A 15,892-nucleotide genomic window follows, 5' to 3' on the forward strand; every position below is an offset into this window, starting at 1 on the left:
TTTAAGCGCTTTACAGCACTGTTTTCTATCGAGTCTGTAGCTGTCAGCGGTGTGCCACCTCTAGCTTGCATGGAAAGATTGTCAAAAAAGCCGAAATATTAAGTTTTAGTTGATATTAAATAGTACTGAAATGGCGGCAGGTCCAATTGCTGAACGCAACCAAGGTGAGATTCTTTCGGTTCATCTCTCTGAGGTTTTGATAATAGTTCTCCAATTCTTCCAAAGATGCCACCATCTATGCCGGCGGTTTGGACGACAAGGTTTCGGAAACGCTGCTCTGGGAGCTCTTCGTCCAAGCAGGTCCCGTGGGTAAGTCCGGCAGGTTATCCTCCTAGCAGTTTAATTCACCATTAGCACATTTTCTTCTGCAGTGAATGTCCACATGCCCAAGGACCGTGTCACCCAGATGCACCAGGGCTATGGTTTCGTGGAGTTCCTCAGCGAAGAGGACGCCGACTATGCCATCAAAATCATGAACATGATAAAGCTATATGGCAAACCTATACGCGTCAACAAAGCATCGGCTCACCAGAAGAACCTCGACGTTGGCGCCAATATTTTCATAGGAAATCTTGACGTGGAAGTGGACGAAAAACTGCTCTACGATACATTCTCAGCTTTCGGTGTCATCCTGCAGACGCCGAAGATCATGCGTGACCCCGAGACGGGCAAGTCCAAGAGCTTCGCCTTCATTAACTTTGCCAGTTTCGAGGCCAGTGACGCGGCAATGGACGCCATGAACGGCCAGTACCTTTGCAATCGCCCCATCTCGGTTTCCTATGCCTTCAAGAAGGACCACAAAGGCGAGCGCCACGGCTCGGCGGCTGAACGTCTTCTGGCTGCCCAAAATCCATCGGCCCACGCGGATCGTCCCCACCAGCTGTTCGCCGACGCACCCGTACAGAGCATGATGCCTGGCCAGATGATGCCCGGTCAGATAATGCCACCACCAATGATGGCACCGCCACCGCCCGTGGTCCCCGTCTCCAACAACAACATGAGCATGATTGCACCGCCACCGCCAGTACCACAGCCCACACCGTTCCCAGCCACGATACCGCCGCCTCCGCTTCCACCCATGTCCGGTGGCCAGCCGCCACTGCCCCCGGCAATGGGTATACCACCACCGCCGCGTATGATGCAGGCGAATGCATGGGCGCCGCCCGGTATGCCAGCACCACCGCCCAGACCGCCGCCCACCAACTGGCGTCCGCCACCGGTGCCGTTCGCTCCCGCGCCCTTTGCACGGCCCTACCAACCCGATGGCTATCAATACTAGGACTAGGGCATAGTTTACATCAATTTTAGACGAGACGAGAGTGTAATAGGTTTTATAAATGCATTAACTGGAGATCAGCATCGTATTTGCTCAGGAATACATGGCCTTCCTAGGGTACTTACTCCTAAGATTAGTGCCCAAAGGACTATCTTTCACATTTTCGTGAATTTTCCCCCAAAAAATAATTTAAAATTTCAAATCTAATTCAATTCTTCAATAAAAAATTAATAAAAAAAATTGTATAAAACCAAAAAAATAAAATGCTGATTTTCTGAAATTACAAATTTTTAAGACTAGCCATCTCTTTTTAATTCAATATTTTTTAAGAAAAAAAAGACTAAGTATTTTTGGTCTTGTAATTTGTTTTATTTTTTTGCATAAATTTATTAATATGGGAAACATACAAGTACAATATTTACAATAGTTGTTTTTGTTTGTCTACTATTTGTTGTTGTTGTTGGTTTTGTATAATTTGTTTTTGTTGTTTTTTAATCAATTTTTTAAGCGAATTTTGGTTTCCGTCCCACACAGTCTTCTCAGCACTGTCGTCCTTGGCTTAGCATTAAAATTACTTTTCTTCCATTTTAATTTTAATTTTTAAATTTAATATTAAATTTTTAATTTCATGTTTTTTTTTCTCTTTTGTTTCTTAATTTGTTTTTTTCTTTTTTTTGGTTAAGCAAAACAACAACAAAAAACCTTGAGGCATAATTTCTTATATTTTTTTTTTAAATTTAAATTTAAGTTTTTAAATTTTTTTTTAACAACGATAGACAAGTTAATTATTTTACGCATTAATTTTATCGATTTTATTGAAAATTTGGTTTTTTCATTTTTTGTTTTTCGTTTTTTTTTCGTTTGTTTTTAATCTTAAAAAAAAATTAATATATAAAAAATAATAATTAACATAAAAACGTTCTGAACTGGTTTGGTTTTTGTATGCGTGTGTGTGTGTGTTGTGTGTGTGTGTTTGTAGCGTGTGTGTGTGTGTGGGTTATGCATGTTGGTGTGGGTGTTGTTTGTTTGTTGTTGTTGTTGTTGTTGTTGTTGCTCCTGAACCTGCACCTTTATAATAGGTGCTGCCTCCTCCTCCATCCTCCTAACCAGACCTCCATTCTAGCCTATTGGGACGCCGCTGACGCAGCTCCTCCACCCGATTCGGTTGTGTGATTATTGGCGTTGAGGGACTTTCGTTGAATGGCTGTAGTTTCTGCTCCACCAGCTCCTCCGCCACTATTCGACTTGGCCTTGGAACGCGCCGATCCATTGGCCAGCCGGGCATTCTCCGAGCTATCTGTGAGATCCTCACTATCACTGGACCGAATGTCACCGGACATCTGCAGCAAGGACATGGATATAAGTCAAGGTTTTCAGTTGAAAATAGTTAGGAGAGGACACTTACCAGACCCTTCTGCAGAGAGTCGACCACAATCTTGAGAATCATATATGTCCAGATGACGTGCAGGACGAGGAGCATCAGCAGCAGTGAGTTAAAGATGTAGTAGGCTGGGAACATGGGCAGAATGCGTGGTGCTTCCACAGACGAGCTGTTTTCGAGGAGGAGGAGGATCAGTAAGTGTGCTCTGGTCTGGACCTGCTCTGGTCACTCACCTGTAGATGATGCGAGGATAGAAGCCCAATCGTGTCACAATCCAGACCACCGTGAAGATCGCAAAGATGGCATCGCATAGCTTCTGATATTTGGCATATTTGGTTAGCTTGGCCGCCTCCAGAAAGATATCGGCACAGTCGTGGACAACGAGCACCAAGGAGCCAACACGATGCAGATTACAGACCCAACTGAGGGACATCAGGAGCAGGGTGACCATATGATGGATGAACATTTGCCAGAAATCCTTGCGTTTCACATCAAAGAACTGGGTGCCGGTTAGCGACCAATAGAACGACATCGAAATCATATAATACCACCAGATATCATTGCTGATCGACTGGAAAGGATCATCTAGTTAGTATACTATAGTATCCACAAGTACTGGACCACTCACCTGATGGGGATAGCCGTACCAGCAGCTCTTAACATCCCAGAACCAGGGCTTGTCCCACAGGACAATCACTCCAAAGATGAAGCTGTACAGGTAGTAGATGCATCGCCAGGTGTTCTCGCAGAACTTGACCAGGGTGGAGGGCTTGTCCTGGGCACGTCGCAGGCGCCACCAGCGTTCGATTTGGCGTTCAGACATGTCGGTTTGTTTCGACAACGGAGCCAGCTTTAAAAAATTATTAAAATTAATTTTTTAATTAATTAAATTATTAAATAAAACTCACCCGTTTGTTGTCCAGACGCGTGGATTTGGCATAGGCTGTCTCGAGTATAGGAACATTAGCTGCTTTCTTAGGTCTAGAACTACGTATACCCAACGATTTTCCAATGGGTGATATCCAGAAACTGTTGAGAATTAAAAAAACGATAATTTTTAAAATTAATTTAAGTTTTTAAAATAGTTTTTAGTTTGAATAACCCTGGCAACTCTCCTCATCTATGCGGAAATATTCGATTTTTAATTTTTGCATTGAAATTCTGGTTGGAAAGCTTTGGGGACGCACCTCCTCCATTGTCTGGAACGTGCGGAGCATGATGAGCATGGTGGCGACCCACCGACATGCATAACTAATTACCCAGTCCAGCACCAAAAAGAGTGGACCCCAAGGAAGTATAGATACTTCCCCAAAGTGGGCACCACTCCAAGACCCAATCCCAATCATTCCAATCACGTAATAAAATAAACTATAGATTTCCGATTTGTTTTTTTTTTGATTTGAAAACTAATTGAAGGTTCAAGTTCAAGTGATAATGGTAGTCGGATTCATTAATCGACTTGTAGATGCCCTAACCACCATCAGAAACCAACCCGCATGACATGTCCCAATCCCATCTCATCAAAAATGACATGATTCTGAGGGATGGGGGCCTGGAGGAGTTGCGTGTGTGACCTTTTGGGGAGTGTTTCAAAAATAAATTGAATTATTATTATTATCACACCCTTAGTGCGTCACAAGTACAATGACGCACTGCACCCAAGATAGCCGAGAGGGAGACTTCAGCTTTACTCGGAAATTCAGTTCCTACTTTCGACAGAGTTTTGGGAGAAAAAAAATGGAAACGGTCAGTAGTTGGGTAGATCGACAGTCTAGCGGGGATTTCATCCGTTCATCAATGCTGCAGGAGGTGCAGGAGGAGGAGGAGGATCCAGTCACTAGGATGATCTACCATGAACGCCAGACCCGTCATCTGTGCGGCCTTCATGCCCTCAACAATCTCTTCCAGTGCCCCGGCATGTTCTCCAAGTCCGACCTGGATCACTACTGCTATACTTTGACACCGCGCTCCTGGCTGAATCCGCATCGCTCCTGGATCGGATGGGGCAACTACGACATCAATGTCATCATGTACGCCCTGAATCAGCAGCGATGCGAGACCGTGTGGTTCGATCGTCGTCGGGATCCGCACTGCCTGGACTTGGAGAACATATTCGGCTTCATACTGAATGTGCCCGCCCAGATATCGCTCGGCTACTATGCCGTCCAGATGCCCTTCCAGATGCGTCACTGGCTGGCCCTGCGCCAGATCGACGGCAGCTACTACAACCTGGACTCGAAGCTGGGCCAGCCCAAGTGCCTGGGCACGGGTGCCCAGTTCCTGGACTATCTGCATACTCAGCTGCTGCCGGACAACGATCATGAGCTCTTCCTGGTGATCCAGGTGGACGAGGACATGGTCACAAGTGAGAGCGAGAAGCAGCACTGGCTGTTGCCGGAATTTAGAAACTAAATTAATTTTCAAACAAGGCATATATATAAGGATTTGTGATCTGGAATGATTTTTTTTTCGTTCTTATAATAGTACTATACTATAGTACTATAATAGTACTATCCACGAATAAAATTTCAGCCAAATCATAGGATTATAAGAAGAGTTATGGATATATGGATATATATATATGGATTTTTAGACCTGAAATGATTTTTTTTCGAATCTAAAACTAGTACCATATTATTCCTAAGGTCATGTATTATCCAAAAATCAAATTTCAGCAAAATCATAGGATTGTAATAAGAGTTATGGTTATTTTTATTTAAAAGGTTTGTTTTTCTTAAAATATCCCCCAAAAGTAGGCAATAATATTTGGTTTAAATGCTGATTTGAATTAAATTAACTTGAAAATTGATTTAAATTTCATTAAATAGCTTTGTTTATGACTTTTCAAGTTAAAAAGATTGCTAATTTAATTAAAATTATATATGAAAATATGATATATGATATATAAATCGATTTTTAGACCTAAAATGATTTTTTTCTAAACTAAAAGTAGTATTATACCATTCTAAAGGTCATATATTATCCAAAAAACAAATTTCAGCCAAATCATAGGATTATAAAAAGAGTTATAGACATTTTTATTTTAAAGGCTTTTATTTCTTTAACTATCCCCCCAAAGTATGCAACAAAATCATATTTAAAGACCTCTTATTGACTTGAAATTACCAGCAATTTGATTTAATACTTTTGTTTATGACTTTTCAAGTCAAATCCCCTGGCAATTTATTTAAAATTTGTGTCGTGCCTTTAATTTGATATTTTTCCTTAAAAATTTGGCGATAAGCCAGCCCCCAACCCACAACATCCTATAGCCAAGCCCTGAAATGAAATTTCACTTTGGGTGCAATGACTGCCAATTGCAAAGCTCGCGATTTGTCAATTATACAGGGGTCTTTCTTATCACCAATATATATAAATATATATATATATATTTAGTACTATAGTATATATATAATATACATGTTTAAAAGTACATATGTCGGCTGTTGTTTGGGGAATTATTTGAGCTTGTTGATGATAATACGACACGCTAGCTAGCTAGCCGGTGATTGTGCCGGCGATTAGGTAAAGTCAGGTCCTCATATGGCCCGACTTGGGTTCGGTCCGACGTCCATATAAGGTGTGACTCATGCAATTGCCCAGATTGTCAAGAAAATTTTAGCATAAGCGTCATTAGTCAGCGCGATTAGTTGATTAGAGTCGTGCATCATATACAAATAGTTAAACCGCAATGGAAAACCCTTCTTTTTTTTTGGTGTTTGTGGTAGAGGAACTATAACTTTTAATCTTTATTACAAAAGCTATGGTTGGCAGTGTTTTATGGTTGGAGGGGCTTGGGAATGTTGGTAACTGGAGGGTGTTTGTTTAAAACATGGCTGGGAAGGTCTTGAAATAATGTTGGAAGTCTTAGTCTTTTTAAGGAGTATCTTTGGGGTTTCTTTTTGAAAAATATAGAACTTTGGAATATTGAATATAGAAATATAGACCTTTTCTAGGCTCTTAAAGTTTAAAAAATACTAAAGAAGGTCTTGAAATAATGTTGAAAGCCTTTTTCTTAGGTTTTTTAAATCGCTTTTAATTTTTTAGCAATATCTCTGGGGTTTCTTTTTGAAAAATATAGAACTTTGGAATATTGAATATAGAAATATAGACCTTTTCTAGACACTTTAGGTTTCAAAAATACTAAATAAGGTCTTGAAATCATGTTGGAAGGCACTTGGGAAGGCTTCTAATTTTTTTGGAATATCTGTGGGGTTTCTTTTTGAAAAATATAGAACTATTAGGCTTTTAAAATATTATAGATCATGTCTTGTAATAATTTTAGAACCTTCCCCAAGGTCTTTAAATTTAAAAAATACTAAAGAAGGTCTTTTAAATATTCTTTAAACCTTTTCTAGTTTTTTTAAGTTTTAAAAATAATAGATAAGGCTTTGAAATAATATCATTAAAACATCTCAAGACCTTTAGAGAAGGTATAACCATTAGAATAATATTTAAAACAAATATTTTAATAAATATTATGAATTTTTAAGAACTATCAATAATAAAAATAACCATCAAAACCTAATTAATTTTTAAAGTTTAACTAAAAAACCAACAAAAATAATGCTAATTAGAGGCTCTTGATATAAAACTGCACTCTAATCCATAGTCCACCTCAAACGCCCCCCCCCTCTCAAGCCACCAAAATTTCGACCAATTCTCTTTTATTTTCGGCCCACCTGACCAGGTGTTTCTCTCACTCTCCCCCTCTCACTCTCTCTCTCTCGCTCTCTCTTTTCGATTCTCATTCATTTTATGCGTGAAGCACGTGCGTTTTTTTAGGAATACGAAGCGATAAGAAATGGAAGTGACCGCAATTTTTTATATATTTTTTTTTTCTAAAAAAAGGTAATAGTTAAAGAGGTAGGAGGAGTTTTTGATAATCTTGAACACGGGTTTCATTTCGGCCTCCAAGAAGAAGGAATTGCAAAATCAAGAACCAGATCATTCCTAGAATTTCTAATGCTTTTTCGAGAGAGAGAGAGAGAGAGAGGGAGTGTGAGAGAAAGAGAGGCAAGGTAGTAAGCCATTAAAATAATTAACCTGAAATTTTATCGCACAAATACATTCAAAGAGTCAATGAGGGTAGCCGGCTCTTAGTGATTACGTATCGCAATGGCTTTCAACATAAATATACCTTCTATATACATATATAAACCTATATATATTGTACCACTATACCACCCATAAATCCTAATCTTAAACTAAAAAAAAAATTTCAAATCCTATTACTAATATTTATCCCTAATCTATTGATAAGATTTTTTTTTTTTTTTTTTGAGGAAATTATTCTGCACTTGAATTAATAAATTTTCCATTAAAAATTACACACCTTCACTAACACACCTTCCCAATAAAATAAAATTATTAAATATTATTTAATAATAAAATTTTCCAGTACCATTTCCGCTAAAATATTCAAAAAGATAAAAAAAATATATATATCTAATCAGAATTTCAATAAAAAATGATAAATTGGTTTCAATTTTTATAAAAAAAAAAAAATAAATCCTATTAGGTTTTTAGGAAATACAAGCCATTCTGGTTAGATGACTCATAACCGAAGAGGGGGTGGTGTTGAGGGTAAAGCTATATATACAGATAGTTAGATAGAGAATATACACCACCCTTATACAGTCATTCCGTGAGTTCCGAGTAAAACAATTGAGGCACCCAACGGCATTATCAGGTTTTATACGAAAATCTTGAAAGGAAATCTTATCGGCTGGGCCGGCAGTGGCGTGGTTGGCCAACACCACCCGCCAGGTGGATAGAGTTACTCCTCCAGATCCCCTCCAACTGTATCGAAATCATCAGATAAATGCCAAGCGCGGAGAGAAATTCCAAAATAGCGACCTTGAAGGTCAATTCTCGTTCAAGAAGCAAGAAGAAGAAGAAGAAGAAGAAGAAGAAGCTCAAGCCAAAGAAATACAACAACAACAAAAAGCTGTCTGCCATGAAACAGATTTGAGATTTTTTTTTTTGGTTTCATATTCAAATGCCACAGCATACATTATACACTGAAAAAAATATATATAAAAAAAAAATAATAATTCATATCAAAACCACAAAGTAAAAAAAAAAACATTTAAATTAAAAAAACAGACAAAAATAGGCAATAAAAAAAGTATAAAATAGTAAAATTAATATTTAATTTATGAGCGAAATTATAGGTTTTCTGAGTAATTATAGGTTTTCTAAATCTCTACCTCTGCTATTAAATTAACCCATAAATTAAAAAAAAAAAGCAAAACTCCATTAACTCAACAATTTTGGTTACAGTGTATTTAACAGTGGAACTGCCCACTCACACACTGACACACACTCAACCAAAAAAAAAAGAAAAAAAAAACAAAACATATCTGTGACATTTCTGTGGCAATGTTTACTTGACTGACTTTCAATATGAGTGTATGGGTGTGTGAGTGTTTGTTTGTATGTGTTTTTGTGCCAAAATTAAGGGCAAAACATTGCAAAAAAAAAAAATACACAAAAAAATGTGTAAATTACAATAACAAAATAAAAATATACAACAATTTTTAGAGGCTATGTTACATGGAAATGCAACTTGCATGCAATTAACTACATGAAGCCCACCCCTTAGGGGGGTAAAAATATGCAATAAATGGCATTGGTTTTTTTTGGTTTTTTCTATTTTCTTTGAAACTTTAACGAATTTTGAAGGCACACGACTCGGCAATGGCGGGTTAATTGGCCTGAAAAGCGTCAAAAGTGCTCTTGGAGACCAACAGTGGGTTAAAAGTCAAAGGGGGAAGACATAAAAAAATAATTTAAAAAAAAAAGTAATAAAAAAATAATGATTTTTAATGGTGATTTTTATAGGGGTTATAGAAAATTATAAATTATTTAATGGTTTTACAATTTAAAACTTAATTGATAAAATTATACGTCAAAAAACTTAAAAAAATAAATTAAAAACCCTTAATTTCTTTACCAAAAACATAAATTTCTCATAAAACTTCTCATTTTATTAATTTATTTTATCTAATTTTCTATTTCTAATATTAAGACCAATAATAATCGCATCAAGCCCACTGTAGTGAGCTTGTTCTCATTTACGATCTCGAACACAAAGGTATGTGTGTGTGTGTATATGTATGTGTTTCCACAAACATGCCGCATGGAGTCGCCTTCGCTAGTCACTATGCTAGCCTAAATAACACATGTATTGCATTGTATATACTATTTAGTAAACAAATGTATATTTATTTGTTACTTTTAACTAAACAATTAGTACGAATAGTTAGTTTTCATTGTAAACGCTCCGATTTCTTATGTGGAAATATTGTGGGAAAAACTAAACTGCAGCCGGCGCTTCAAGGGGGGGTTTCTTTTTTTTGTGTTTGTTGTTTATTTGTTTGTTTTTGTTGTTGTAGAAGGGAAAACCTAAAGTTGTAGCCAGCATGCCCCTCCTCTCTCTCTCACACACACACACATACAGGCGTACAAACAAAAGTGACGTATGTATGCTCAGAAGTACGGTAAAATGTTGGGCGTTTCCACGTGAGGTTATGTTTTGTTTGGCGGCGAAAGGAAAAAAAAAAAAATAAAAATAAAAATAAAAGAAAATTATGAATAAAGTTGACTTTACAACTAACTGTACATGATGTATAGAAAAGGGTTGGGGAGGGGGGGGAGCTAGAAACTAACTAAATGTATGAATGAAATAGAGAGCGGGAATAGGGATGTGGGGTGGGCCTCCCTCTTACCCCCACAGAGAGAGAGGGAGAGCGAGAGAGAGAGAGAACTATAACTCACCGCTCTAGGGTGTAGCGAACCAGCATGACCACCGCGGCCAGTGGTATCGGCCAGATGAGGTCCTTGTAGTTGGCGTGCACCACATCCGGCCGGGAGCCGGGCGCTATGTCCGCCCATGTTGTATTCGGCGGCAGCCAGATCTGTGTGCTCCAAAAAGCACCGCTCAGCTTATTGATTATCTCCATGTTGACACTGGCCTGCTGCTGCTGCTGTTGTTGCCGGTTCTTTTTTTTTTTTTTTTTTTTTTTTTGGTTTTAAGCTTTTTATACAGTTTCTCTAGGATATCCTTTTTGTGCTATATAAATGTCCTGCTTGCATATATCGGCGTCATACGATGAATGCCGGGTTGTCCACTCCTACCGAGTGGATGGATAGTGGAATGGAAACAAGCCGCAACAACAACACCGCACCGCCAAATGACAAAAAAAAAAAAAAAGAAAACAGCACACACGCGATTTAGGCACACACTCTCTCACATTAAAAACAAAAACGAAAAAAAAATAACTAAACGCCGCCAAATTGTTTCACTTGTCGAATTTTATGCGTTTTCTTGTCTTTGATATAGTTTTGCTCTATGCACGGTGTGTTCTTTTTGATTTTTTTGTTTTTATATATCGCTTAGCTTATTGAATAAGCAGCTTTGGAAGGAAGAATAAAATGCAGCCAAAGGAATACACTTCAGAATTTCGATTGGATAGACTGGACCCGGAGAATAGAGTCACTCGTGCGCTTAACTTTAACTTTAAGGGCGAACGAAAAAAAATACTCTATTCTATAGAAGCGGAATCGATGTTTCTTTCCCCCAATTCAGTGTGACCACACACACCCTCTATGCATTTTGGAATGGTGCACATCTGGTAACACTAAGCCACACAATTCTTATCGATACCCGATAAACCACCACCACCAGCAGAAAGCTTCGATAGATATGTTGGAAAACGACAACGAATGATAATAATATACAATGTATAATATGTACAATGTCATATACATACAGTGCTGCCAACTCAGCTTTTTTCACGTCAAATCTGGCTTTTTTCAAAGTCTAAATGCGGGAAAAATTTGGGAATTGCGGGAAGCGGGAATTCTGGATTTTTTTTAAAACGCAGTTGGCTTTTTTCCGCTTTTTCTAAATTTAAGAAAAAAAATAAATACAAAAAATAACAATAGCGCGGTAACACCTACCAGTGGTGTATATATGTAAGTGGCAACATATCATATGTTCTTGTCGATTTTTGCCAATACTACCATTTACACAAATTTACACAATGCCAAAAGACTATAAGCAAAAGTGCAAATGCTATCGTTGCCATGGTGTGATCCAATCTCCAACGCTGAGATTGAGCGCGTATTCAGCCAGCTTAGCCTGGTAAAATCCAAGCTAAGAAACTCAATGAGCGTAAGCACGACTAACAGCATTCTTAGCATAAGGTAATATTTTATTGTAAGTAAAAAGATAAATCCAATGTTTATATCTTTTATTTTAATATACAGATATGGTTTACGAAGACTGGGAAAATTCTGCTATGAGTACGAAATTCCATTAAATTATCTTCGCATGATCGGAACAAACTTATCTTATGATAGCGAAACTAATGATAGTCGCAATGAATTGGACGACTTGTTAAATATTTTATAAATTACACAATTAAAGAAGATTAAAAACAAAAAAAATTTTTTGCGATTTTTTTGCGCTTTTTTCTTAATATTTTTAGCTTTTTTTTTGTTTCTCTCTAGTTAAAAACAGCTTTTTTTTTTAATCAAAAGTTGGCAGCACTGTATACATATACAATATACAATGTATAATATGTACAATGTCATATACATGTAATATTTTTTTTTTTTTTTTTTTTTTTTGTAATAGCAGGGTAATGTTTATTTAAAACTGTCCATTAGGGACAACCATTAAATTTTATCACGTAAACTTCACGTATAGATATTTTTAAATATTAATATGGTAGAAAAAAAAAAAAATTAGAGTAGTAAGGGGAGGTCCAGCGGGTGTGTCCTTTTAAGTCTTCTGGGTTGCTCGCTGCTGTCCAGCAGGGAGCTGGCCAACCGGTTCGGGTGATTATGAAGCCTCTGCATGTAACGTGCGCTGCTTCTTTGTATCTCGTCCTTGACCCAAGGGAAATTGAGAACCTCGTGGATGGTGCGATTGTCATGATAGACGTGGGCCCCAGTGGCGATTCGAAGGGCTCTATTTTCGAAAGCTTGCATAGTTCGGACATTCGTCTTGCTCGCAGTTCCCCAGAGCTGTATGCCGTACGTCCAGATAGGGCGTATTATTGCCTTGTAGATGAGGAGTTTAGTGGAAGTTCTCAGCTTCGATCTCGTACCCATAAGCCAGTAGAAGGATCGAAGTCTTTGATTAGCCTGTTTCCTCTTCTTAATCAGATGGGGCTTCCAGGTGAGCCTCCTGTCTAGGGTGAATCCCAGGTACCTGGGATTGTCTACCTGTGGGATTGGAGAGCCGTTAAGGTTAACTGGAGGGCAGTTGCCTTTGCAGAGAGAAAATGTGGAGGCAGTGGACTTCTCATTATTGACGGCAATGTTCCATCGCTTTTGCCAGTCGCTGAGCAAGTCAAGCTGCAATTGCATCGTATCGGAAGGCGGTGTCGTCTGCATAGGTTGCTGCGAGCAGGTCAGGCCTCTGAAGAACAGGGAGGTCGGCCGTGTAAGCATTGATATACATGTAATATGTATGCTAAAATCATATCAATCTATTGGGGTGCCGACCACTACTCTACTATGAGATTTGACATTTTAAATATTGGTTATTTATTGGTTAACGAATTTGCTCTCTGACTTTAGTCTGTTAAAACAACTTTTTGTAGCAATTACTGTGAAAAGCAAAAAACACATTATACATTTGTGATGAGGTTCCATTTGTATATATATATATATATATATATGAGGAAGGTTTAGGCCTTCTGCTCTTTGACATATTGGTAGCACTCATGTCCAATACTCTTGAAGGTTTCGAGGAGATCGGCCTGAAGTGCTGGGCTGTCTGCCAAGAGGACTCGTTGGCTCTAAAAATAAAAATAGGAATCACAGTATTTAAACGATTTTCTCGGAAAAGATTAGTCATTCGTTCTAGAAGCTATCTATCTAAGGCAAGCCGGGGGTTGCTAGGTACATACATATATAGTCTAGTCCAGGGGTGGGCAAGCCCATGGCTCCTCGGGCCCTCAAGGCTCCCCCCCGTTATTCGTAATTTTTGGCGCCAGAAAATCGGTCCAGAGGATCGAGTCGCGCGGTCAGTGAGCCGTAAAGATTTACAAAAACAATGCTACACAAATTACGAGGCAGGTTGCGGTCCCGACCCCGCGGTCCCGAGTTTGCAACAACAATTATTAAGGGTCCGTTTGCGCACAACGCGACGATCTATGGTGAGTGATCTATGGTGATCGCGAGTCTAGTCAATCTATGGTGTATAGTAGGTGTATATAATTTAAGGGGTTATATACAGTTGTACCGCGCAAAAATATGGATTTTTATCGAAAAATGTTTTACCGACGTTGTTTAGTACATGTTTCTGGGTACTTAATTAAATTTTTTCATAAAAAAATATTACATAACAAAAATGTTATAGACGAATTCCCGGATCGTCTTTTTTCGATGGTGTCTTGCGGTGGACAAGATTTCTCGAAAACGGTTCATCCGAAATCCAAAATTCAAAAAAGTTTAGTTAGTATATTGTATTGTTTAGTCCGTGAACGAGGGATTTTTAAAAATTTTGATTTAAAAAAAAATGGCGACGTTTTTAACAAAAAATGTACTTTTTCAACGTATAAGATTTTCGTTTTTTGTGCTTTAAAAAAGGAGTTTTCAAAAAAATTGAAAATCCCTCGTTCACGGACTAGCTAATATCATAATAAATAAGTGGTCAAAATTTGGTGTTGATCGGATTAGTAGTTTTTTAGTAATCGTGTCCACCGCAAAGGTAATTTCCCAAAAAAAAAGATTCTGAGATAATCGCGTTTAAAGTTTCAAGTTTGTTCAAGATTTATATGCAGATAGTGCGCTATAAATAGCTACAGCTTCGGTTCTAATGCTCCGATCGTTATGAATTCCCAATAAAATATACTTAAAGAATATGCAATAAAAAAAAAAATCGATTTTTTCATATATCACAACTGTATATAACCCCTTAAATAAAATTTGCAACCATATGCGAATTTTCAAAAGGATAACATGTAGCCAGTGAGAAGTAAACGTACCTTATCTGCTTGGGAAATCATTTGGCCTAAGGACTCCAAGCTTGCCTTGGCATCCGACAAATCAGCATCGATTGTGGCAATTGATTCAGCTTTTTCAATTTTCATCAGCAGATCGGCTTTATCAAACCCGTTGATCCTGGCTTCACGTTCCACGCGATTGGAATTGGTGGCACGGGCCCAAGCACACTGTAGCGATGACAAAATGATGAACAAATATGTGACAATCGATGGGATGGAACTGGCGCTGCCCGTGGTCATCTTGGTGGCGTAGTAGCCATCAGGACTGAAATCAAACTTGACATCCTTCTTCATGCCCTCCAACAACTCATCCAATTGGCTCCTTATTTCCTTCGTTTCTTCAAAAGAAGCAATGCTCTCTTTCGTTTTTTTAACTCCGCTAGCAATGGACATCATAGTGCTCTTCCATACTATGTTTCTTTCCTCCTCACCGATGATGGGGTTGGTTATGCTCTCAATGGTTAATGGAAGGGTGCTGTTGGACGATACACACCACTCAAGCAAAGAACCCTTTACGTCCATGAACTTAAGGCGTGCTATACTGTTCAAGCGACGCAGTTCATCCAAATGCCGTTTGGCGGTGCCCTGGTAGCCCAGCATCGAACGGTCAATGTCGTCGATGACGTGCTGAAGCTCCTGAATATTGACTTGGTTGTTGATTTCATGCCTCAGCTTCTCCGAAACATTTTCAATTGCCTGCAGGCCGTCGTTAATGGCGGTGTATTCATCTTTGGGTGTCGCCATTGCAAACTGAATGATGAATAACGCCTGCAAAACAAACAGAGCTCCGCTGCCGATCATAGTTGTTCTATGCTTTGCAGTTGCCAGACTTCAACTGAAAAAGAAATTGACTATAATTGGTGGGGCTTTTGTAATTCAATTAACTGAGATATATTGTTTTGCAAAAATATGTTATCACGTCATCACGTCGTCATAGTATTATGGGCGTCAGACAGTATACGATTGTAATTGAGGGCGGAAACCAAAGCCCAAGCTTCTCATTAAAATAATCGAATTTTTTCTTTAACTTTATTATGCACTTAAAACTTACTCAATATCAAATTGGAAGGTTAAGCTTACCTGTAGTATACCTGAGATATTTTCTTATGACTCATAACATATCGATAAATAATTGAAAAAAAGAAAATTGTGTACGCCGACAACGTGCGTTTGCCAACACTGATAGATTTCTGCTTCTTGATCTCTGGG

At 38.4% G+C, this 15,892-nt stretch overlaps 4 protein-coding genes and 1 long non-coding RNA gene across 6 annotated transcripts; 3 read left to right on the top strand and 2 right to left on the bottom strand.

Moving 5' to 3' along the window:
• The first annotated feature begins 12 nt into the window (after positions 1-12).
• Spx (Spliceosomal protein on the X) lies at positions 13-1,563 on the top strand. Its single transcript, XM_017234182.3, has 3 exons — positions 13-164; positions 226-309; positions 372-1,563. Exons 1-3 carry the CDS (start codon positions 131-133, stop codon positions 1,277-1,279), a joined length of 1,026 nt encoding a protein of 341 aa, XP_017089671.1. The 5' UTR covers positions 13-130; the 3' UTR covers positions 1,280-1,563.
• A 60-nt stretch (positions 1,564-1,623) lies between these two features.
• Positions 1,624-11,244, bottom strand: schlank (ceramide synthase schlank). The gene is made up of 6 exons (XM_017234250.3): positions 10,440-11,244; positions 3,566-3,686; positions 3,286-3,507; positions 2,891-3,228; positions 2,682-2,826; positions 1,624-2,616 (listed from the first exon to the last, which is right to left on the bottom strand). The coding sequence occupies exons 1-6, from the start codon at positions 10,622-10,624 to the stop codon at positions 2,401-2,403; spliced, it is 1,227 nt and encodes a 408-aa protein (XP_017089739.2). The 5' UTR covers positions 10,625-11,244; the 3' UTR covers positions 1,624-2,400.
• Josd (Josephin domain containing) lies at positions 4,324-5,198 on the top strand. The gene has a single exon (XM_017234251.3). The coding sequence runs from the start codon at positions 4,395-4,397 to the stop codon at positions 5,067-5,069; it is 675 nt and encodes a 224-aa protein (XP_017089740.3). The 5' UTR covers positions 4,324-4,394; the 3' UTR covers positions 5,070-5,198.
• A 278-nt stretch (positions 11,245-11,522) lies between the features above and the next one.
• LOC138926793 (uncharacterized) lies at positions 11,523-12,108 on the top strand. Its single transcript, XR_011443455.1, has 3 exons — positions 11,523-11,639; positions 11,718-11,870; positions 11,934-12,108. It is a non-coding gene; the product is annotated as an uncharacterized lncRNA (long non-coding RNA).
• Positions 12,109-13,203: 1,095 nt separating this feature from the next.
• LOC108120509 (uncharacterized) lies at positions 13,204-15,890 on the bottom strand. Of its 2 annotated transcripts, none has more exons than XM_017234212.3 (3): positions 15,764-15,890; positions 14,666-15,518; positions 13,204-13,474 (listed from the first exon to the last, which is right to left on the bottom strand). In XM_017234212.3, exons 2-3 carry the CDS (start codon positions 15,482-15,484, stop codon positions 13,364-13,366), a joined length of 930 nt encoding a protein of 309 aa, XP_017089701.2. In that variant the 5' UTR covers positions 15,485-15,518; positions 15,764-15,890; the 3' UTR covers positions 13,204-13,363. The 2 variants fall into 2 exon arrangements, with proteins under 2 accessions (XP_017089701.2, XP_017089703.2); XM_017234214.3 differs by lacking the exon at positions 15,764-15,890 and adding an exon at positions 15,735-15,757.
• Positions 15,891-15,892: the final 2 nt, after the last annotated feature.

The sequence above is a fragment of the Drosophila bipectinata genome, chromosome XL (assembly GCF_030179905.1).
Source record: "Drosophila bipectinata strain 14024-0381.07 chromosome XL, DbipHiC1v2, whole genome shotgun sequence".
In the NCBI taxonomy this organism is placed as follows: domain Eukaryota; kingdom Metazoa; phylum Arthropoda; class Insecta; order Diptera; family Drosophilidae; genus Drosophila; species Drosophila bipectinata.